Source organism: Peromyscus maniculatus, chromosome 16 (assembly GCF_049852395.1).
Source record: "Peromyscus maniculatus bairdii isolate BWxNUB_F1_BW_parent chromosome 16, HU_Pman_BW_mat_3.1, whole genome shotgun sequence".
NCBI classification, from domain to species: domain Eukaryota; kingdom Metazoa; phylum Chordata; class Mammalia; order Rodentia; family Cricetidae; genus Peromyscus; species Peromyscus maniculatus.
This window is the reverse complement of record NC_134867.1, coordinates 52,719,607-52,743,613: the sequence shown is the minus strand read 5'-3', so window position 1 is coordinate 52,743,613 and position 24,007 is coordinate 52,719,607. Positions and strand designations below refer to the sequence as shown.

Here is a 24,007-nt window from a genome sequence, read left to right as displayed (position 1 = left end):
AAGCTCAACATAAGGGAACAAGCATCCCATCCCCATTCAATCCTAAAAACATCTCAGCCCACAGACGCCTATGTGAGGCAGCACCTCGACCTCGCCACACAGGACACACAGCGACATCTACTTCTGCACGACTTTCAGCCACCACCGGTGGCAACCCCATCAGTAACTGACAGCAGCCCGCTCAAGTTCACAGCTTAGGACGAAAAGCTAACACGGAGCAGTCCGGGTACCAAGGCAGAGCCAAGAGATGTCAGGCATCCCTTGACAGCAGGACGGGCATGCATCTCCCTGTGCACCCCGAAATGACCACCTGCATCTGCAGGACTGGTCCTACCTAAGCACTCCGTAAACAAGGGGGTCGGGCCGCCAGCCTCCCGGGGCCCGACCGCTGCGGAGAAGTTTCCTCTCGCCTCGGCTGCACATGGCTTGCAGAACTTTGGCTGGAGCCGCGAGCCCAGGCTGGGTGGGAGCCGCCGCAGCGCCGAGCTGCAGGCGGCGGCGGCGGCGGTGGCGGCGGCGGCAGAGCAGCAGGAGGCGGAGGCGGGCAGGGGGGAGGGGAGCGGCTGCGGGGGGGGGGCGGAGGGGCTCTTGCCGCCACTGCTCTCTCGCCGCCTCTCCCCCCCGGCGGGAGCCGCTCTCAGCCTCTTTGCACTAGTCGCTCCGCTCTCTCGGTCATGTGACCTTAACGTAACCGGACAGGAAAAGCCCCGCCGCCGCCGCCCGCCGCCGCGCCGGAGAGACACCGACCGCGGCGGCAGCAGCAGCGGCAGCGGCAGCGGCAGCAGCAACAACGCGGGGCAGAGGCGGCGGCGGCGGCGGCGGCGGTGGCGGGGACAGTTAGGCTCGGCCGCCCGGCTCTGCCTCTTCCCCCCTCACGCCCCGCCGCGGCCGCACCGGCGACAGGTAAGCGCGCACCGCCACCGCGTCCCGGGGCCCACGTGCCGCCCCCGGCCCGGGCTCCGGGGCGGCGCAGGGAGGGGCGGGAGCCGCCGGAGCTCGCAAACGGTTCCGGCAGCGGCCGTGGCAACAAAGGCGACGAATGACTCCCGGTCCCGAGGCTCCGAGCGAAAGGCAGGCGGCGTGCCCGAGCGCGCGGGGCGCCGGGGCGGGGAGGCCGGGGCGAGTTTGGGGGGAGGGAGGGAGGGAGGGAGGGAGGGAGAGGAGGGGAGGGCGGGGGAGACCCGCGGGGCGGACGGGCGGGCGGGCGATCGTGGGGTGGGGGGGGGGGGGGAGGCGGCGACTGCGCCTGGCGCCGGGGCTCTCTGGCCGCCTGACAAAACCATCCCGGCAGCCAGGCGGCGGCGAGTCCCGGCCGCTCCATCCGGGGCTTCGCGAGAGGGGGAGGGGACGGAAGCCGAGAGGGCGGGCGCAAGGGGAGGGGGCGCTCCGCGTTCCGGTCCCAGTCGCCGGTCCCTGCCTGCCCGCCCGCCGCGGCCAAGGGCGTCCGGAGCGGGGGCGGCGGCCGGCCGGTGAGCGGTCCCGCGCCGGAGCCCCTCCAAGGTGGGCCCGTCAGGTGCGTACTCCGCCGTCGCCTCCTGCTCGCGGTCGCCGCCGCCGCCGCCGGCTCGGCGGCGCTGGGCCGCGGGCTGCGGAAGTGGGTTTGGGGGGGGAGGGGAGGGGAGGGAGCCAGGGGAGGGGGAGGGGAGGGATCCGGTCGGACCGGAGCAGGCCCGGCCTCTCTGGCGCGTCTCCCAGCTGCAGCGGCTCCTACAGCTGCTGCCGCGACGGCTCCGGCTCCGCCTCCCCGCTCGCGGGCGGGGGCGCGCACGCGCGCTTCCGGCCCCGGGTCTCGCGCTGTCTGCGGCTCTCGCGCGCGCTGCGCCCCTCCCCCCTCCCCTCCCCTCCCCTCCCCTTCTCCCTCCTCCCTCCTCCCTTCCCCCCGTCCCCGCCCGCTCGCCCGCCCGCCCGTCCGCCCGGCCCTGGCGCCGGGGGCCGTGGCGCCGGCCGGGGCGGCCCCCGCGCGCGCGCGCGCGCCTGCGCCAACGCGAGTGCGAGCGCGGCGTCGGCGTCGGCATTGTGTCCGGCGCCGCGGGACTCGGGGGGGGCGCGCGCGCGCGCGGGGCTCACGGGGCGGGGGTGAGCGAGCGGCGCGGACCTGGGTGCGTTGCTCCCCCGCCCCCCCAACACAGACACACACACACACACACCCCTCCCCTCGGCCCCTGGGGGCGGAGCCAAGGCCGCCTGGGCGGGGCCAGGCCGCCTGGGCGGCCGCGCCCTCTTCTTTTTCTGCACGGCCGCGCCGCGCTGCGCTAGGAGCAATCTATCTATCTGAGCAGGGCCGCCGAGGGGTTAGGCATGGTACCCCGCTGGAGCAAGCCCCCAGACCATGGGTTCGCAGGACAGGATGCATGCACAAGTAGAAGCTGCGTAGGAGGCACGCTTTGTGTTGCTTTTAGCTGGGAGTGGATTGTAAAGGCTCTCCTGCAAGTAAGCTGGTGAAGCCCAGCAGGAAGAGTGTGGAAGCCCCCCCCCCACAACCCCCCGCCGTGTGTCTGACAGGCCGTTTACTGCGAGAACTTCCACCCCAACTCCTCGAACTAATTAGACCTCGGGGAGGCGACTCAAGCTTTTGGCTCCCCTCTCCCCGCCAGTCCGCATTGTTCCTTCCCACCGCCATCCTACAATGCATTTGATCCACTTAGTGTGAGAGCGTAGATTCGACTCATTTTGACGGTGTCTTGTTTTAGTAAAATACGGCATAAAGGAAATGGACTTGGCTCCATAACTCCGGGCTGATCTGGATATGTCTAAACGGGCTGTTGTGTCCTTCCTGGTTGATGATACCTATACTGACCACCCAAACCAAGGCGTGCACAACCAACATCTTATTCTGAGAGGCGTGAAAGTATACCAAGTTAGAATGAAGACATTTTATCCTCATGACTATGGTTTCTCAAACTAAAAAATTAAATTTGGGAGGAGGGACATTCAGAGTAACATCTTTACTTTGTCCAGGATATTTGTGTGTGTGTGTGTGTGTGTGTGTGTGTGTGTGTGTGTGTGTGTGTGTTGTTTTGAAATAGGGTTTCTTTATATAGCCCTGGCTGTCTTGGAACTCACTTTGTAGACCAGGCTGACCTCAACTCACAGAGATCCGCCTTCCTCTGCCTCCCAAGTGCCAGGATTATAGGCATGCACCACCACCACTGCCTGGCTGCCCAGGATATTTGTAAACTTGATCATGTCTTTTTTTCTCTTCTATTTATTTATTTGTGTGTTTGTTTGTTTATTTAGAGGCAGGGTTTCTCTGTGTAGCCCTGGCTGTCTTGGAATTCTGCTCTATAGACCAGGTTGGCCTGAAACTCAGCTCCACCTGCCTCTGAGTGCTGGGATAAAAGGCATGTGCCACCCTCCACTTCCAATAACTTGATAATTTTTTAAGAAGAACGTAATTTTATCCCTAAAACTTTTAAAGGTGGTATTCAGTTTCTCATTTAGTAAGCTTAGGATTCCATGTGTGGTTTTTTGTTTGTTTTGTTTCGTTTTTCGTAGCTAATGAATTGACCTATTGTTGAGACCATCATATTTAAAATTAAAAAAAAAAAATAAAGTGGATGACTGCACTAGTGAGTAATAGAAAACTTTGTCATGTTTGTCCTGCTTCCTTACATAGTTTTTTTTTTATTTGTTTGGTTTTTGTTTGTTTGCTTGTTTTTTCGAGACAGGGTTCTCTGTGTAGTTTTGGTGCCTGTCCTGGGTCTCACTCTGTAGACCAGGCTGACCTCGAACTCACAAAGATCCACCTGTCTCTGTCGTCTCCCGAGTGCTGGGATTAAAGGTGTGCGCCACCACGGCCGGGCTCCTTGCCCAGTTTTAAGCTTCAAAGAATGTATATGTAAATGGGTGCAAAACTTCCACCAGAATACTCCAGCGGAGTTGATGCTAGACATGTCTTAATCTCAGAACAAAATCTGGTCAAGTTTTTTTTTTTTAATGTTAAAGATAAGTATAAACTTTACAATGACTTCTAAATTTTTCATTTTACAAGATCTTTGTGATAGGTTCGTATGTTTGAATGTTTAGTCACCAGGGAGTGGCACTATTTGAAAGGATTAGCAGGGTGAAGAGGCGTGGCCTTGTTGGAGGAAGTGTGTCAGTGGGGGGCAGGGCAGGGCTTTGAGATTTTAAAAGCCCAGGCCAGGCCCAGGCTCTCTCTGCCTGTGGATCAGGATGTAGCTCTCTACTCTGGCACCACCTGCCCTCAGGCCACCAAGCTTCCCCGCAATGCTGACAATGCTCCGACCCTCTGAAACTGTAAACAAGCCCATGATTGAATGCTTTCACTTATAAGGGTTGCTGTGGTCATGGTGTCTCCTCCCTAAGACAGCCTTATAAAACAGTTTACCCCAGCATCCTCTCAGGAGCTATTCCTTGTCACCCTGTGATTTCAACTACCCACTGGTGGGGTTCCTGGCTGAGAATTCCTATACCAGGTAGGCAGTGAAGGAAACAGCTTGGAATCAACTTTAGAGTGGGGGACTCTTGCCTTCTCTCAGTGTCCCTGGGTTCTTCATCCCTAGATCCGATCCCCTTTCCCTGTAGGAAATGAAAGACGTTAGACCACAAATATGGCGCAGAAAGTACAGCTGAAGAACAGCTGGTCTATGGCCAAAGGGCACCCATCACTTCCTGCTTCCTTATCTGTCTTCCTTGGTTCTCTGAACAGGATGCTGAGACCCTAACAGGGAACTGAATATTTGAATTGCCAATTTCTAAGGATTAGATTGAGGACATCCTCTTAGCAAATTACAAACTAGCATTACAGATTGACACTAAATGAGATTCCATATTTTTACAATGCTAAGACAATCATTAAGATGTAGAATCGAATCGTGCCAAGCACGGTGGCACATGAGTATTCCAGCACTCCCAAATCGGAGGCTTGAGGATCAGGAATTCAAGGTCACTATTCTCAACAACAGAATTTGAGGTCAGCTTAGACTACATGAGACCTTGGAGAAATGGGGGGTGGGGGGACATGAGGAACAGGAGAGTAAGCATCAATAGTCACAGAACCCTCCCCTTACCTAAAAGAAATGGCAGCTGGGCGTGGTGGTGCACACCTTTAGTCCTAGCACTTGGGAGGCAGAGCCAGGCAGATCTCTGTGAGTTCAAGCCTGGTCTGCAGCGTGAGATCCAGGACAGGCACCAAAACTACATGGAGAAACCCTGTCTGGGAAAAACGAAAAAAGAAGAAAAAGAAAGAAATGGTAGCTCGAGCCTTACAGGATTTTTCTTTCCTGGTTCAGAGACCAAGTTAGATGCTGGCGTTCCCATTCAAAAACAAATCCTGGACCACGTGTATGGTGTATGAGAGATATATCTGTGACTCTTCAAGAAAACTCAAGCCTGACATGGTGTCACACATCTGTAACTCTAGCGCTGGTGAGGCTGACACAGGAAGATTGTTGTGCTGCCAGTTCAAGACTGGCCTGGGCTAACTAGCAAGACCCTCTCCCAAAAATAACAGGAAGAAAGGAAAAGTTCACCCTACAAAGTTAGGAATTCATGAAGGACTTTAATATGTCTGGCTAAGTACTTAAACTTTTTAATTTTTCAAAAAAAAAAAATTGCCAAGCTTAGCATTGCACACCTTTAGTCACAGCTCTTGGGAGCCAGAGACAGATGGATCTCTTGTGAGTTCAAGGCCAGCCTAGCCAACCTGATAGTAATAAGTTCCAGGAAAGTCAGGGCTATGTAGAGTGACCCTGTTGCAAAAAAAGCAAAAACGAAACATGGTGGTGTCACACATCTGTAACAAAAATTTCTATGTACTGTTCCTTTAAATTATGTGCATGGTGCTGAGTCTGTACCAGTGAACATATAGAACCATCTCAAAATACCGTGTGAGAGTGCTGGGCCAGACTGGCTGGTGACCGAGATGCTCTCCATCCCTAGCATGGTTATACACAGTGGGCATCAGAGGATCTACAGTCCTTGTGAAGCCCACAGGTCTGTCAGGCTTCTGTATGGTTGAAACAATTTTCAGAATAATACTGATCTTATTGTCTTTCCAGTGTGCTAATGTTGGGAAAATATCATAATCCAGTGAGTCACTATTTTCCAAATGACCACTGGATAATGATTTTTTTTTTTTAAAGTGTGCAGGAGTAAAACTGCACAGTAAAGGAACTGCTAATCTTAATTATGGTGGAGCAGAGAACCGAGTTCCTTTGAAAGTATCCCCAAACATTCACAAAGATGCACACACACGTACACACACACACAATATGTGACTTGAAAGCAGAAGGGGGACTGTTTGTGGGGAGAAAGACCCATCAAGGAAGGGAAGGGGAGAGAGGTGGGTGAAGGAGGTAAGGGAACAAATATTAGCAACTTCTGGTGGTGGCATATGTGTGTGAAGATGTCCTGGAGCGCATTGTCTTTTAGACATTCGTTACAGTTAAAGTAGAGAAGTCTGAGTTTGACAAGGCGCCCCACGAGTCAACCTGAACCAGACCTGTGGGTGGTGTGAAAAGGCAGGCAGGCAGGCAGGCAGGCAGGCAGGCAGGCTCTGCTTTGGTTGGGAGATGAAGTTTCTACATTTACTGCTGTGGTCCTTTGTGTCTTTAAAGTTGATTGTAGCCTAACTTTTAGAATTGTCTCTATCTTCTTGACTTCTCCGAATTGCCACCTTCAGATTAAAACTAACTTAAATGTAAATTAAATGTAAGAAAAATATAATGGGGAAGACAAATCTTTTACAAATGATGCATTTTCCAGTAGGAAAGTGCTATTAGATGGTTTATGCCTTTCCTTCTGTAATTATTATGGAAGAGGATTCAGTAAAAGGGGGAAAAAAGATGCATTTCCTACCTCTGCACTGAAGTTCTAAAATATATTGAAATTCAAATGACCAGCATTATTGAGGTTTAGTTCCTGCCCACCCACCCGCATTAATTTTTAATAGTACTAATTGAAAAGGCAGTTTTTCTCCTGGTAAGTGGCCTGAACTACTCAACAGAGCATTCCGAATGATGCTTCTTCAGTTACTGATGTCCCTTGCATCACAGCGTTCATTTTTCTTGGCATAAATAAATGGAGGGCTTCAGAGGACCCTTTTAGGGCCCTTGAAACTCCAAGTCTAAGTGGTGTTTAGTGAGTTCTAAGAGCTATTATCTTTAGAAAGGGAATCATCTATTCCCAAAAGCTATTGTTCCTCAGTTTTTATACTCAAATGAAGGAGGAACTTAGATTGACAGAGTCCATCATGATTATGCAGTCTGCTCGTGCGTCCCCTCCAAAGACTGCGCTGCCTGGGGAATCCGAGTGCACTTGACAACTAGATCTTCAGTGTGTCAAAGTGGGAGATGGGGTGAAGATAAAAACCAGATCATTGAATAGAGGAAAGTGATTATTCTAACTGGTTCTGGGAAATGTTTGTTTTCGTTTTTACTTTTGACATGAATCTATCTTACAATCTCTGAACTCACTTAGAGAATATTGTGTACATAGAAAGTACATAGATAAAATAGTCTATAAAATTCTTTGACAGAAACTCTCTCTCCACCAGGTGTAATGTGCATGCACACTTTAATCCCAGCACACAGGAGGTAAAGGTGGGTGGATCTCTGTAAGTTTGAGACTAGCTTGGTCCACCTAGTGAATTCTAGACAAGCAAGGCCCCGGTAGTGAGACCCTGTCAAGGGAGGTGGTGGGGATACTCTTTGTCTTCCGTTCCTCACCATTCATTATCCTAATTTAGGAAAAATGATGACTTTTTTAAAATGTGAATGTGCACTTCATAAGTTCATGTGCACTACATGTATTCTGGTGCCTGCAGAACCTAGAAGACCCCAATAAGTGACTTTTCTCAAGTAGCTTCTTTTTCTTCTTAAAGTTCTATTTCACTGTGTCAGGTGATTGGGAGTTTGGTGTTTTGTTTTGTTTTGTTTTGTTTTTGCTTTTGAGAAAAAGTCTCCAGGATTCCAAACTTACCATGAATTGTATCTTGGAGACTGACCTTGAACTTCAGAGCATCCTTTACCTCCCTAGTGCTGGAATTACAGGCATATATTACCTACATTCAGTTTATGCAATGCTAGGAATCAAACCCAAAGCTTTGTGCATTCTAGGCAAGAACTCTGCCACCCGAGTGATATCCCAAGGCCGGCCAAGGATTCTCTAAAAGGTCTTCAGTGTGCAGTCTCATTGCTGACTTTGTGACTAGCATCAGTAAGAACTCTTAGGAATGTTGTATAGAGCAAGGCAGGCTCACACACAGAACATAAACCACATGCCCAGAAGGCAACAGGCTTCAGCTGCCCGACTCTTGGCCCTTTGAACCCCTCCCATACAGCGCCATGACTACACACTGACATGATTTAAGGGCTCTGGCTCTTAGGTCAGGTAGTCAGCTTCTTGGAAGACCTCAGACATTGATCACCGGTTCTAAGCCCAGACCACTATGTCCAGAGCTCTATAGCCGTCCATCTCATCCTAGAGGCCCCAATGCAGCGGCCTCTCAAATGCAACGTGTTCTCCCCACCAAATCATGCTGCGGTCTTGACCCCTCTAGATGTCTTTCTAATCTGTCCTCTCTCTGTCCCCACCCTCAGCCCTTCTCTACTCTAGAGACTGGAAGGCCTCCCTTTACCTTAGAGTCATCCCATTGTGTCCCCTGGGAGCCTTCCTCTGGTTCCTAAGATCAGAACTGAAGTCCCTCATGGCACCTCAGGCGGCATCCTGAGCACTTGTATCATGTCTCCCCGCCTATCATCCCTCTGGGCTGCTAGTAAACTTCAAAGCATTAGCCACCACTTACCCTTGAGGAAACCTCACCTGACATTTTTACATTGAGGAAAATCTTCCAAACTGTAGCACACAGTAAATTGATGGGAATTTTTTAGATGAAAAGAAGCTACATTTTTTCCCCAAATCTTAAGGGTAGTCGGGGCCAAAGCATGGCTGGAGCTGAGCACTCTCCCCTTGTCTGAACACCTAGTTAGTGGTTTAGCAAGTGGAAAACCCTCTGCCAGACGACCTCCTAGGCAGCTAGCGGAATCTTTCAGGAAGCACCAGCTGGATGCAGAACTGGAGCACACGTGTGTGAATTCACGCAAGTATGACTTGAGTACACGTGCCAGTGGACAGCTCCTCTGAAAGAAGCATTTGCAAAGGTCCAGAGCAAAGGTTCAAAGCTGTCGGTCCACCAGCCTCCTGACCTTGCTGACCAGAGATGAGGCAGCCCGGTGTGGAGCTTGAAGAATAGGGCCTGGGCAGGGAGCCCTGCACTCTCTCAGAAGCCCTAGCACCAAGGACCTGGGGAAAGGCTACCTTTCCTCAGCAGCTCATCCCAAGTTTCCAAGTGAAACTTCTTGTCTCACTGACCCAAGATGAAACAAGATGGTTCTCTAATTGTTTTCAGAAATAGGATCATGCAAGAAGAAGCAGAAGCAGCAGCAGTTTTTTTTTTTGTTTTGTTTTTGTTTTTTTTTTTTTTTTTTGTCGTTGTTGTTTTGTTTTTCGAGACAGGGTTTCTCTGTGTAGTTTTGGTGCCTGTCCTGGATCTCACTCTGTAGACCAGGCTGGCCTTGAACTCACAGAGATCTGCCTGCCTCTGCCTCCCGAGTGCTGGGATTAAAGGCGTGCGCCACCACCTCCCAGCCAAGCAGTCTTTTTTTTTGGAGCTGAGGACCAAACCCAGGGCCTTACATGTGCTCTACCACTGAGCTAAATCCCCAGCCCTAGCAGTCTTCTTTATTCTGATCATATGTAGATTTTAGAATAAACATCTCTTTATTGGTTAAAAAGAAAAAAGAAATAGGATCTTGCTATGCAATCCAAGCCGGCCTTGATTACAGAATGTTCCTGACTCAGCATCCCAAATGTGAGAATAATGGGTGTATGAAACAGGATTTTTGATAATGCTTGGATTTTTAGAACAGGCTAGACACTTTGTAAAGATCACCAAACTGAGTTTTATATCATGTGTGATTGTCACATGCCAGTAATGCCATACTTAGGTAAATATCACAGCTTCAAGGGCTGTGTGGACTACATAAGAACCTGTCTGAGAAATAAATAAAATTTAAAGATTAGATAGACATTTGATGTCATAAAATTATGTTATGCCTTGTTTACATTAGAAAAATTATAGTCCAATAGCATACCTATAGTTCAATCACTTAAGAAGTAGAGACTATCAGGTAGTGGTGCACACCTTTAATCTCAGCATTTGGGAGGTAGAGGCAGATGGATCTCTGTGAGTTTGAAGCCATCCTGGTCTACAAAGCAAGTTCCAGGATAACCAGGACTAGCTACATAGAGAAACCCTGTGTTTATTTTTTTAAAAAAAAGTGGAGATCAGAGAATCCAGAGTTCAAGGCCAGTCTAGGTTACATAAGACCCTATCTCAAAAAAAGAAAAAAAAAATGAAAAGAAAGAAGAAAAGATCACTTTCCATCTAGTGCAGTGGTTCTTGACCTTCCTAATGCTGCATCCATCCCTTTAATGCAGTTCCTCGTGTTGTGGTGACCCCAACCGTAAGATTATTTTCCTTGCTACTTTATAACTGTAATTTTGCCAGTTATGAATGATAATGTAAATATGTTTCCTGGGGGTCTTAAGCGACCCCAAAGGGGTCCTGGACTCACAGGTTGAGACCCACTGATGGAGTGACTCTGTGTCCCTCCTGGCCCTCCTCTGGCAGGGATCCTGGGGTTGTGTCCTTTCTACATTTTTACATGGGGAAACCCCATCTTTGTGGGGGCTGGGGTTAGCTTATGCCTCTGGACCATCACATGTCCAGGTTTATTTTTTAGTAAGTGTGCAGTCAGAAAGTCTGGATCAGCGTCAGAGTACAAGTGCGGCGTGAGTGGCCCAGGGACCGAGAACCGTCACGCTTGCCCTCTGGAGGGATCTCTGTCCTATGGTGAGTGGGAAGGGAGACCAGAAATGACTGGGAAGAGAGAGCTAGAGTGAGGCTGGGAAGGCCGAGGCTGAGAGCGCGCTGGCTGGCTGAAGGGTGGATGGAGAGTGGTACCGTGCTCCAAGTTCGGGTTGTAGGTGGTGGTACATAGGTTTGAGTTTAAGGGCAGAAGTGACTGACTCCCCACAGGGACACCCACCACACACAGGACGCTGGCTGTGGACCGGCTTCAGAGCAGCGCCAGAGGGGGAAGACACAGGAGCCGAGTGGGACACAACCAGCCATTTCCAGAGGAAGAAGGGTGGGCACTGAGAGGGCACCAGGCACCAGGCACCACACGGGCTCCTGAGTCCTCACTGCCAAGGGCGGCTTCTCAGGACCTTGCTAAGCCGTTTTGGCTCGCAGATGGCAGGGGCTGGCTGTGGTGGGAAGAAGAACAGGCCTTCCTCTAAAGGAGGGGTGGCCTTACACCCACAGGGTGGGTGTCATTTGTCAGTTCAGCTTCATGGAATAATGTGGGTACCCTGGGGAGGAGAGGGGGTGCAGCAGAGAGAAGGCCCTTCTGTCCCTTGGGCAGGGCACCCAAAACTGCTCTTTTGAGACCCTAGGGCCCTCTGCCACCCCTCACACTCGTCTCGGGTGGACCCCCTGTGGAATGCTCTAGGTATTTTGTCTTTTTTTTTTTTTTGTCTGAGAAAAATGTTTTAGTCTCCAAAAATAAAGTTTTAATTGATCAGTACATCTACTCCAGTGTGACATTTTTTTCTCCTGGGACAGGGTTTCTCTGTGCAGCCCTGGCTCTTCTGGAACTCGCATTGTAGACCAGGCTGGCCTCAAACTCAAGAAATCTGCCTGCCTCTGCCTCCTGAGTGCTGAGATTGTAGGTGTTCACCACCTCTGCCTGGCAGGAAAACGCTCTAAATCATGCTTTCCTTGATTAAACCACTGTGTTTCCGTGAAAGCAGAAATTATCGTGTGCATCTCTAAAAAGCAGTTTATAACATGGAGTGGTTATAAAGCTACCCTTTAGTTGTTGAATGAACCACGTGGTTACTGCCGGCCTTGGTGGCAAACACACTAATCCCAACCCTCCAAAGGCTCCCCCGGCTGTGCAGAGAGCTCATGCTACGAATCCAGAGCAGGGCTGCGGCGAAGCCGGGCCACACAGTACCTCAGATCTCCCACATGTCTAACGTAACCAGTTTTGGCTGCTCTGTTGAGAAATGCCTTGTCGCCGCCGTTCTTCATGCCCTTTACAATCAGTTAGGTGACGCTGTATGGGCTGGGCTGTATCCCCACTAAAATACTGACTTTGACGCGTCCCCTGGGGGACATTTCCATCACCACAGGTATCTGTCAGGTTCCCTTTGTGGAGCAATATCATCTGCTTCCCTTCACCTTACCAGGGCAAGTCTGTTCTCCATCTCTAAATTTCCTGGATCTATTAAGGACTCAAACAGCTTAAAACTTTGGTGGGTTGCTGCTTTCACTGAGCATAATTCACTCTTGTATCTTCCATCTACAATAGTTCCTTTGTTCTGTTTTGTTTTCATCCTGGAAAAGTCTCACTGTAGCCCAGGCTGGCCTCACACTCACAGTCCTCCCATCCCAGCCTTTGAAGGGTTGGGATTAGTGCATTTGCCACCAAGGCCGGCAGTGGCTCACTCATCTCTTCCAGTGACTACGTGGTGCCTACCACAGCCTAACTTCAACAACCAAACCATAGCTGGGTCATTTCTGGTCAAACCACTACAGACATTAATGTGCAGTTTTGGGTAAACGTGCATTTTTATTTATTGGAATAAATGTATCTAAGCAGCCATTGGGTTGTATGTAGTCTCCAGGCCATCTGTACCATCTCACGAGCTCACCAGCAGCATAAGCCAGTTCCTCTTTGTCCTCGGCCCCCGCCCCCCATGAGTGTGTGCTGACACTGTCTGTTCCCCGGGGGCTGGCGATACTGACCACTGTCTATCCACTTACCATCTGTCTTTCCCGTTTGGTGACCTCTTCAAGTCTGTCTCACTTTGCAGTCTATTTTGTACTGTTGACTGATTTCAGAGTCCTTTACGTTGCAAGTACAGACCCTCTGAGGAGTTGGGAAGTTTCCGATGTTTTCTCCTAGTCCTTAGCTGCCTGTCCATCCTCTTAGTGGACTGTTCCTGGAGCCAACACTTGGAATTTCACAAGTCCGACATACCACTTTCTCCTTTTGCACACCCCTCGGGATTTTTGTGGTTTTTTTTTTTTTTTTTTTCTAAAATTCTTATAGTTGTGTGCTTTATACTTAAGCCTGTGGTGCAGTTTTAGTTTGTGCCTGAAAGTGTGAGGCTGGTCTCTGGAGGTCCGGCTGTCTGCTGCTGGGGCTCTGCTGCCCTTGGAGCATCCACCCTGCTCCTCTCAGTGTTTGAGCTCCAGTCCCTTCTGACAGCAGTCTTGAATTCTGTGCTGCTTACATCTGGGCTTGAGTGGAGGGACCCATTTCCCCACCTTTGCGTCCTTTTCCAAAGCCTTAGTCTACTCTTTCTGTCTTCCACACATTTTCAAAAAGTCTTGTCTATAGAAAGAAATCTTGCTGAGGCTTTGGGATTCAGCGGTATGTATTTTTCCGCATGTAACCCCTACAGGTTTTGTGAGATTTACCTGTGTATTTCATTATTTGGATTGTAATGGCTCTGTGTTTCATTTTCATGTTCATTCCTCGTATATGGAAGTACAATTAGTTAGAATTTGGGGTTTTGGTTTTTGATACATTTTACAGCTTACTAAATTCCTTTATTAGTTATAGAAGCTGTTGAATGAATTCCTGGATACTCTCCGTTACAGGTTCGCTTCCTCTCGCTTCCTCTCGTCCTGGCTGTAGACTTTCATTTCCGTCTTGTTTTGGTTGTCTGCCTCGCACTCTGGGTGCTGCTGGAGGGAAAGGCGCCTTCTCCGCCTTGCTCCTGTCTCAGAGAAAGCAATGCTGACCCCTGGGGTGAGCTTTCCTGGTGTGCTTATGGAAAGAGCCACCTAGGGCTTTCATGAACCTGGTAGGTTCCAGCAGCTTCTCCCCGTAAACAGATGGGGTCTCAAGGACGCCGGTTGGCTGACTGAATAATAGAAAGCACAGGATTTGAAGTAGGTGTATTCACATTTAAATTTCGACTCCTCTGCCTTCTTATTTACAAATCTCAAAATCCATTTCCTCCTCCACAAAAGGGAGGCCCGGCTCCATTGCTGATGGATATGCAAGCCTTTGTGGCTCTGGCTGTGGTGAGGAGGAGCCTTGCTGTGACTCCGCCCAGCACTAAAACGGTTCTGTCTCGGTGGAAGACTGGTCAGTTCTCATGAGTCACAGTGTTTGCATTGGGGATCTTTAAAGGACTTGGTGGTCCACATGTATCTTCCTAGGACTGATGCCTGGAGGTCCACTACTCGGGTTCATTCCCCAGCCACAGCAAGTCACTCTGAGTTACCCTAGATGACATCATCTGAAAACCTGAGTGCTGGCCAGTCCTATTCCCAGGATTGTTGTGGATGAAATGAGTGGATGTATGTATCATGTCGAACAGTGCCTGACCCGCTAGCCTTGATGACGTGGGAGCTGTGAACATGACTATGACGTTAGGACACGTTCTCATTTGTGGAACACCTTTCTTAAAAACAAAATTGTTTACTTTGCAGATTTTGTAAAAAATGGATTTGACCAACCATGGACTTATTCTACTGCAGCAGTTAAACGCTCAGCGCGAGTTTGGGTTCCTGTGTGACTGCACGGTTGCCATCGGCGATGTGTACTTCAAGGCACACAAATCAGTTCTTGCTTCATTCTCCAATTACTTTAAGATGTTGTTTGTCCATCAGACCAGGTAACTAAAGCGGTTGATAATAATCTAATGGCTGTAGACCTCCTGACGCTGGGTCCCTCTTCCCACCGAGCACACTCTTGGCCTTCATCCAGACCATGGGTCTCTGCCTCTCCCTAGGGTCTAGGTGCCCACCCCACTCCCTCATTAGCCCCCTGTTCCTTGTCTTTCTTGGTTATTAATTCTTTCCTTTGTACTTGCGAGTCCCCTACCTACCTGGCTCCAGGCAGCCCCTCCCCTTCCAAGCTGCTAGGGTGTGAATATCACCTTTAAATGGCAGTTACAACCTGGCCCCATCAGTAAGTAAGCCCTCCAGGCCCAGGCCCCTGAATACCTGACTTTGAATACTTAGTTTCAAATGAGAAGCTGGAGGGCACAAATTCCATTTCCCTCTTTTCTAATGTAAAAATCTCTGTCTTGGCTCTCCTGGTTTTTTTGTTTTGTTTTGTTTTCCTTTGATTTCTCCTATATGAGATTCTTAGAGAGAAAAATCTCTGGGTGTGTAAAGAAAACAATCTCCCCCACCCTCCCTCCTCCCTCTCCTCCTCCCTCCACTCCTCCTTCCCTCCCATCTCTCCATTTTATTCTGTTCATTTCTCTTCTCTCCCCCACCCCTCCCTGCCTGCCTGGTCTGGGCAGGAGACCTTCCTTGACCTTGCCAGCCCCTGGAATACAGCCCTGTTTGCTGTTCCTTGAACCTTCTTGAAAGGGCCACCTGGACCTCTGCGGGTCTGCTCATCCCACACTCTTCCTGTCCATTTGCACTGTGGTTTCCTGTCTCCGCTGCAGTCACGTCCCAAAGGGCACCTCTCCACCCGAACACTGCCACCCCCCTGTTCTCCTGCGGGCCTCACCTGTGACCAAATGTCCTTGATTCTTCTCCTCTGCGCTGCTCCTTGGGCCTCCTGGGCCCCTGCTGGCCTTGCACGCTGACTGTGGTGGGTGGCTCATCCTCTCAGACTTTGCCTTCTCCGGTGGAAACTTTCAAGTTTCAGCTCCAGCCTCCATCTCTCTGTCTACAGAACCCAGTTCCTAAGTGCCCTGCCCCGACTGCCCCCGCTGTTTTTCTCATTGGTCATGGATAGAGCTGAACAAAGGCTCTCCCCCAGAAGAGCCCTGGCTTGCCTGTGTTCTGTCTTCAAGTAGCCCAAGCTTCAGATCTAGTTCAGATCATATCGTTTCGCTCTCCAGGTCGTATCTCTTCAATACATGTCCCATGCGCTCTGTCTTTCCTACCTTGTAACTATTCATTCCCCACATCACTGTCAGATTAATATTCCTACAGACTGCTGGGGTGAGGCATGCCTTTGACCTGAACTCAGGCAAGGGCAAACTGAGCGGATCCCTGTGCACAGCAAGGCGGCTGTCTAAGCTCCTTAGTCAGGCTCCTGGAAGTGAGACTCTCACTTAAAGAGTGACTGACCCTGATCACCTGAGCATCTCTGGGACACCATCATCTTCTCTTTGACCTGCCTGACTGTGGCTCGCTAACCTGAACCAGACCGAGTGTCCAGTCCCCTCCCTGATGTCCCTAATCCCTGCCTTCTTCTTAGTTAAGTAGACAAAAGCTTCAAGGATGACTGTGTTGTGCTGTTTACAGCAGCCTTTCCTCTATGCCGCTGCTCACCCCTCCCCCACTTGTAAATTGCTGGCACTCACCCCCCACCCCACCCCCACACACTCGTAGGGAGTGGCTGAGCAGTGAGTTTTACCGATGTCCTGGGACAGACAGGGTACGCCTGAGGTGTGTGCTTCTAATAGCCACTTGATAAACATTGGGAGGAGCAGAGGGGCCAGGAGGAGGTGACTTAGCTGTGAGGAAGACTACGGTCTTCTAGCGCTGAGAACATTTCCTTCAAGCCAGGCATGAGCGATGCGTTCCTGTAATCTTAGCAGTTGGAGGCTGAGGCGATGAAGTTGTCTGGTCTAGACCAGCCAAGACCCTACCTGAAAATAAATCGGCTTATATACTGGGCATCCTTTATCCTTTAACATCATTACGTTAAAGATGTTATTTGCAGCCATTAATCTCAACACAGTAGCTGGGCGGTGGTGGCGCACGCCTTTAATCCTAGCATGCAGGAGGCAGAGGCAGAGGCAGGCAGATCTCTGAGTTGGGGGCCAGCCTGGGCTACAGAGCGAGTTCCAGGAAAGGCACCAAAGCTACACGGAGAAACCCTGTCTCAAGGGGGAAAAAAAATCTCAACACAGTGAATTGAATGACCTTGAAAAAGAAATGTCTAGCTAGGCAGTGGTGGCGCACACCTTTAATCCCAGCACTCAGAGGCAGAGGCAGGTGGATCTCTGTGAGCTCAAGGCCAGCCTGATGTACAGAGTGAGTCCCAGGACAGCCAGGGCTACACAGAGAAACCCTGTCTTAAAAAAAAAAAAAAAAGAAAAGAAGCGTCTTTAATTTTGAAGTGTAAAAGACAATGTAATGGGTTTTAATTAGATGCAAGAAACATCCCTTATTTTATGTGTAGGGCAGTGAACAAATGTCTAGGGAAGGGAAGTGATCTTTGTGTCAGTTTCTGCCGAGGCAGCAGCCTGCCTGTGCCACCGAGGCAGTTACGTCATCACCCGTCGCCAGGCCTTTCCGCAGTCAGCTGTGCACATACGCACCCCTTAAAAGTGCCCGCCAGGCACAGCTCGCTCTCCTGCCTCCTGCTCCTCGCTCGCTCGCTCGCTCCTCTCGCCTCTCTTCTTCCTCTTGTCTCTTCCCTGTTCTGTCTGTCCTCCTGCCTCTCTCACGTCCCCACTCCAACATGGCTTTCGCTCTTTCACTGCCGCCCTCCCCCTCCCCCAGGAAACCTCCTGCACCAACTCTGTTGTGCATGGTATGTTTGCTTAGTGGCACGCCTTGGCAGGACCCACCGAAAGGTGCCCACTTTGCCTTGCCGCCTTGCCTTTTTTTTTTTTTTTTTTTTTTTTTTTGGTTTTTCAAGACAGGGTTTCTCTGTGTAGTTTTGGTGCCTGTCCTGGAACTCACACTGTAGTCCAGGCTGGCCTCGAACTCAGAGATCCACCTGGCTCTGCCTCCCAAGCACTGAGATTAAAGGCCTGCGCCACCACCGCCAGGCTCCTTTTTTTTTTTTTACATTATACTTTGTGTCTGAAAGCACCCACCTGATGGCTATCCTTGTACACCCCTAGATGCAGAGTTCAAATTCACTGTCACAGAGCAGAGACCAGCCTGCTTTTAACCAGCACTTCCTGTCTCCTGGAGAGGCACTTGTTCCAATAGCCAAAGACTAAGCCCACGACTGGATCTTTTCAGCTTTAGAACATTTCATGTTCTATAGTTACCACTAGGTGTCTCTATCTTTTCTCTGTAGACCGAGAGAAAAAATAAAACTTCACGCTAAGATTAACCTGCTGAGTATGGAGGCATGTGCCTTTAATCCAGCAGGTAGTGGCAGGTGGATCTCTGTGAGTTCAAGACCATCCTGGTCTATATACTGAGACCCTGTCTCAAAAATAAATGAGTTAAGCATTATTTAAAGCCGTTATCCTAAAATCCTAGCGAAGGAGAGACTGAACATGGAATTACTTGGAGCAGCTCTGAGGCGGTGTCTGTGGCTGTACTAACAACACTCCCCTGCCCTTCTCCCGCACAGAAGTGAGCGACCTGGCAGATGTCTGTCCCTCAAAGCTTAGGTGGAGTTCCTTGTGTGTATTGTAGAAGATGGGGAGGCGACAGTCATGGTCGAGTGGACGGTCCAACAAGTCCTGAATAAAAGGAGCACAGGATTTCAGTAGCTGGAACGTCAGGGAAGGGACTGCAAGCATATGTGGGCACCCCAGGGACTACCAGCTTCCTCTGGGAGGGGGGCCGTTTCCCACCACTCCCTCCAGGCCTGGCTGAAGTGGAGAGTGTTGACTCCCCAGTTCTGTCCTGTTCTTGCCATCAGGAACTTGTTTAGAACTGGAGAGGCTTCTTTCTCTCAGTAACCACAGAGTGACCTGTCCAACCACAGTGAGCAACTTCAAAGCCCTTGTGGGAAGGGGCTCAGCTGGGTAGACCTTTGTGAATGCTGAAAGGAAACCCCGCCTGTATTTCCCTCCTCTCTTGAGGACCACGTTCATCTCCCCGAGAAATACACATCTCAGAAGGCCTACGTTTCTGAGTTCCCTGGGTCTCTGCCTGATCATGCCCGTGGTGGGTGGCACACACTTTTAGTTCCAAGACCAGGAGGTAGGAGGTGGATCTCTGTGGGTTCCAGGCTAGCCTGATCTACATAGGATGCACAGGAAAACCTTGTCTCAGAGGGACAGACTAAAGATATGAACAATCTAGCAATCTGTGTCTCTCTTTTTTCTTTTTTAAGAACACACTGTCAGGCTGGAATCCCCGCTCCTGTGCTGTAGGTGGATGCTCAGTTGTGTCTGCTTTGTGCTGTTTGACTTTGGTGTTTCGTAGTTAAATGTGACCAGTGCATGGAGTCTTAAGTCTTCATGAAATACACCTGGATACCTGTCCAGTAATTATTCATATATGTCCTGTCAGAAGTCCGTCTAAAAATCACATTAGCTTTTCCTCTTTTCTTTCACTACTTCTTCTTCTTCTTCCTTAGACAGTGTCTCTCACTGTAGCTAGGCTAGCCTTGAAGTTCAGATAATCCTCCTGCCTCATTCTCCTGTGTGCTGGGATTATATATCATGCCTAGCCCATCTGTTTTTATTTAAAAAAAAAAATAAAATGGTAAATTTAGAAGATTGAGTATACTGTAAAAATTTTAGAATGGTAAGATAATTGATTTAAACAATGAACATAATTGTAATCGCTAAATCTGCAAAAAAGATCTTTAATGTCAAGAGTTTATATAATCAAAATTGCTGTCAATTCCAAGGCATTCAAGGAAACTCTTTCTGAAAATGCATAGAATATATTCACTCCGTGGATGATACTGTATGCCTCCTGTACTACAGAGACGCGTATCTCATTGGGCTCAGCATACATGAGAACTTCTTTCGGAGCGATGGTCTGAGGAGAGTCCCCACCTCTTCACCATTGCTGTTTGTGGGGGAGGGTGCTGTTTGTGATGTCAGTCTGAAAGGTAGACTGGGTGGCTTGCCACCACTCAGATGGGACTAGTGAAACCCAGCATCTCCCCACAGAGCTGTTTTATTGCTCTCCGTGGGGCTTTGGAATTAAGTAGGCCTAGGTTCACGTCCCAGCCCTGCCGCTCACCAACCCTGAGGTGAGCGGAGTGCTACCGCTGGGCCTCCTTGGCACCTGTAAAGGAAGGACTACTGGGCAGTTGGTAGAAGGGCTGTAAACCCCTGGGATGCTGACATTGGTGAAGACTGTTGTCCGCACCGCGTTCCACTGCCACCTGGTGACACTGAGGAGGTGGCCGCATCCCCTTGCTGGAGAGGTCGCGCCCTCAGAGAGCCGAGTCCCTCCGACAGTTTGAGTGCCCTGCTCCTGTGTGGTGTTCTGTTAGCAACCACGCATGCGTCAACCTACAGCTCTCAAGGCTTTCTAAGGAGATGCAATTCTTTTGCTTACCTCCCACGGGCTGCTGAGCTCTGAACTGGGTCCGTACTGAAGCTGGGTAGGCCTGATCAGTGACTCCACGGAAGTGTTCTTCCAAGGGTCTTAGTTGTTCTTCAGGCTTTGTTTCCATTTAGTCAGAGGCTGGTGTTTCTTCATGGCTTTCTGCTGTTTTTCAGTGAATGCGTTCGTCTGAAACCCACTGACATACAGCCTGACATATTCAGCTACCTGCTCCACCTGATGTACACCGGGAAGATGGCCCCACAGCTGATCGACCCCGTGCGTTTGGAGCAAGGGATCAAATTCCTGCACGCGTACCCCCTCATCCAGGAAGCCAGCCTCGCCAGCCAAGGCACCTTTTCCCATCCCGAGCAAGTCTTCCCGCTGGCCTCGTCTTTGTACGGCATTCAGATCGCAGACCACCAGCTGAGACAAGCCACCAAGATGAACATAGGGCCTGAGAAACTGGGGCGGGAGCCTCGGCCTCAGGCGCCCAGGATGAACCAGGAGCCGGTGCCCGAGACCTCGCAGCTCTCGCAGCTGACTGCCAACCTGGCACAGGTGAATCGGACAAACATGGCTCCCGCCGACCCCCTGCAGACCTCACTGTCACCCGAACTTGTCTCCACGCCTGTCCCGCCCCCTCCTCCTGGGGAGGAGACCAACCTGGAGGCCTCCTCCTCGGACGAGCAGCCGTCCTCCCTCACCATCGCCCACGTGAAGCCAAGCATCATGAAGAGGAACGGGAGCTTCCCCAAGTACTATGCCTGCCACCTGTGCGGCCGGCGCTTCACGCTGCGCAGCAGCCTGCGCGAGCACCTGCAGATCCACACCGGGGTGCCCTTCACGGCCGGCCCTCCCGGGGAGGGCCGCGGGCCCCTGTCGCTTTGCAGCAACGCGGCCGACCTGGGCAAGGATGCTCTGGAAGTGCCCGAGGCGGGGATGATCAGCGACAGCGAGCTGCAGCACATCTCTGACTCCCCCATCATCGACGGGCAGCAACAGTCGGAGACACCGCCGCCCTCGGACATCGCGGACATTGACAACCTGGAGCAGGCGGACCAGGAGAGGGAGGTGAAGAGGCGCAAGTACGAGTGCACCATCTGCGGCCGCAAGTTCATCCAGAAGAGCCACTGGCGCGAGCACATGTACATCCACACGGGCAAGCCCTTCAAGTGCAGCACCTGCGACAAGAGCTTCTGCAGGGCCAACCAGGCCGCGCGCCACGTGTGCCTCAACCAGAGCATCGACACCTACACCATGGTGGACAAGCAGACGCTGGAGCTCTGCACCTTCGAGGAGGGCAGCCAGATGGACAACATGCTGGTGCAGGCCAATAAGCCCTACAAGTGCAACCTCTGCGACAAGACGTTCTCCACCCCCAACGAGGTGGTCAAACACTCCTGCCAGAACCAGAACTCGGACGTGTTCGCCCTGGACGAGGGCCGCTCAGTCCTCCTGGGCGGTGGGGACTCGGAAGTAACTGAATCTGACCATCCCGTGTTAGCTTCCATCAAAAAGGAACAGGAAACTGTATTACTAGACTGAATGTTACTTGTCTTTTTAAAAACTGTCATTTTTACAAAGAACCTTCTCCCCTCCCCACCCCCCCCCCCACCCCCCCATCCCCACCCCAATTCGGGACAGTTTCACCATGGCATGATACAAACGGGCCCCACTCCTTCCCTGGCCCCTTATTCTCCCAGCCCCATCTCCGCAAGGCTTTGTGCATTAGAAACCTGGACTATATTTACTTTAATTCAGGGGATATTGGAAGGATAATGGTCAGTAGTACTTATAAAGAAATAGGTTTTGAGAAGTTTTAGATTATTTTAAAAACCTACTTGGAAATAATTAAGAGTATATAATAAAACAACTAGAATATAATTTGGTAAGCTAAAATTATGACTGTCCCTGGGTAATAAGTCTTCCTTCTCAAAGAAACAAAGTCAGAAAATACAGCACGCGTCTTAGAGATAAAGCTGGGCTCTGCTATGCAAATCTAGAAGGTGTGGGGAAACTTGAAACCCAAGCAGATGTTTTTAAAATTAGCCCTCTAGGTGTCTGATTTCGGAATGTATCCTTTGAGATTATGTCCAGTTAAGGAAAATCACTAGTTAAGAAGTCGACTTTAACAAAATGCAAAAAGAGTAATAATGTGATGGCAATCTTCATTTTTGGATCAAACCTGACGGGCTGTGAGTTTGTATGTGAGCGAACACACGGATGCTTGCTACACACGGGAGAATTGATGCACACGCTTTACCCAATTGATGCTGGCCTCTTCCCAGGATGAACAAGAAGATGCCGGGTTTTGGTTTCCGACACGCTTGTTTTAAAATCGGCTTTGAAAATACGGTTCTATAGAAAGTCTTTCTGAACAGCAGTGACATGCCATTTCCTAGCAGTGGCCAGTGGTGAGCGTGCGTCGGCCAGCCAGCTGCCTGTAAAACCAGTGTGTGCGCTGCCAGGACGGGACTATAGAAGTACGCATCTTACAGGGGGAAGCTGTGAGCAGAAAGTGTGGCTTTGATGAGTGTAAAAGTCGATGCTGCCCGGTTTGGTGGTGCCCACCTATAACCCCAGTGCTAGGGGAGGGGGTGGGGAGTGAACACGGGAGAATTGGGAGTTTGGGGCCAGCCTGGGCTACATAGAGACACCTTGTTAAAATGCAATGCCCATAGTTCACTGGTGACATCTACTAAAGCATCAAAAATAACAAAGAGAAATCAGGGTGACAAAAATAATAATAATCTAATTTCTTCTTGGAGGAAAAACAATTGATTTTGATGTGTATCCTCCAGTGTTTTTTTAACACCTGGAATTTCCCCCACTGGCCTAGCAACATTAAAAGTTGTTCATTAATCTTTCCTTGGGCCAATAAGAAAAAACGGTCTCACAGGATGCAACAGGAGCCAGAAGTGAGGTCTGAGGGGCAAGGGGCGGGGCTAGTGCCTAGCTATACCGTACGTGTATGTTAGAAACTGAACATCCCATCCTCCTCCTCTATGTATAGTTGAGTTTCAGATTTGTAAGTTTTTATACATCCTTTCATTGAATAAACATTTAATTAAATGGGCATGTGATTTTTCTCTTGTGTATTTGCCTACCCAAAGAACACAGAAAGGGGGCATGTGGAAGCCTTGCATCAAGAGTCATTTTAAGGCCAGGTGGTGGTGGCGCACGCCTTTAATTCCTGCGCTCAAAAGGCAGAGGCAGGCAGATCTCTGAGTTCAAGGCCAGCCTGGTCTACAGAGCAAGTTCCAGAGCAGCCAGGACTGTTAAATAGAGAAAGCTTGTCTCAGAAAAACAAAAACCGAGTCATTCTAGCTGGATGTACGCCTGTCAGATAGACCTCGGGAAGTTCCCCCAAACGTGGTGCCGTTGTTCACACCAGTCAAGTAGAGACGTTTATGATTACACTGGGTCATGAATGTGTGAGACTCCTGTGAGCTCCAGAAGATGCCAGGAGCAGGCTTAAGGTTGACCGTGCGGGTAGATGTCCAACCCACTGCCTTTACAAAGACGAAGAGATCAGGAGGTACTGCCTAACAATAACACAAAGCACGAGATGAACCTAGATCCCTCAACACCGAGGAGGCCATCCCATCCCATCCTTTTAGTTATATTTGAATCTCTATGGAAATAAAAGCCTTGGGAAAGGTTATGCGTTAAAAAGCTGTGCTGTACTGTGCTGTGGGTTTTTCACACCTTTTTATTTATGGTCCTACGTAGTACCTGGCTCCTCCATGCTCCTTGTCACAGATGATACTGAACTTAATTACC

General features: G+C 50.2%; 1 protein-coding gene and 1 long non-coding RNA gene across 3 annotated transcripts in view; one reads left to right on the top strand and one right to left on the bottom strand.

Moving 5' to 3' along the window:
• Positions 1 to 24,007, bottom strand: part of LOC143268912 (uncharacterized) — a 184,297-nt gene that overhangs the window by 11,263 nt on the left and 149,027 nt on the right. The gene's annotated exons all lie outside the window — the stretch shown is intronic.
• Zbtb2 (zinc finger and BTB domain containing 2) lies at positions 767 to 23,300 on the top strand. Of its 2 annotated transcripts, none has more exons than XM_076552818.1 (3): positions 767 to 903; positions 14,540 to 14,724; positions 20,398 to 23,300. In XM_076552818.1, exons 2-3 carry the CDS (start codon positions 14,552 to 14,554, stop codon positions 21,767 to 21,769), a joined length of 1,545 nt encoding a protein of 514 aa, XP_076408933.1. In that variant the 5' UTR covers positions 767 to 903; positions 14,540 to 14,551; the 3' UTR covers positions 21,770 to 23,300. The 2 variants fall into 2 exon arrangements, with proteins under 2 accessions (XP_076408933.1, XP_076408934.1); XM_076552819.1 differs by lacking the exon at positions 767 to 903 and adding an exon at positions 1,401 to 1,513.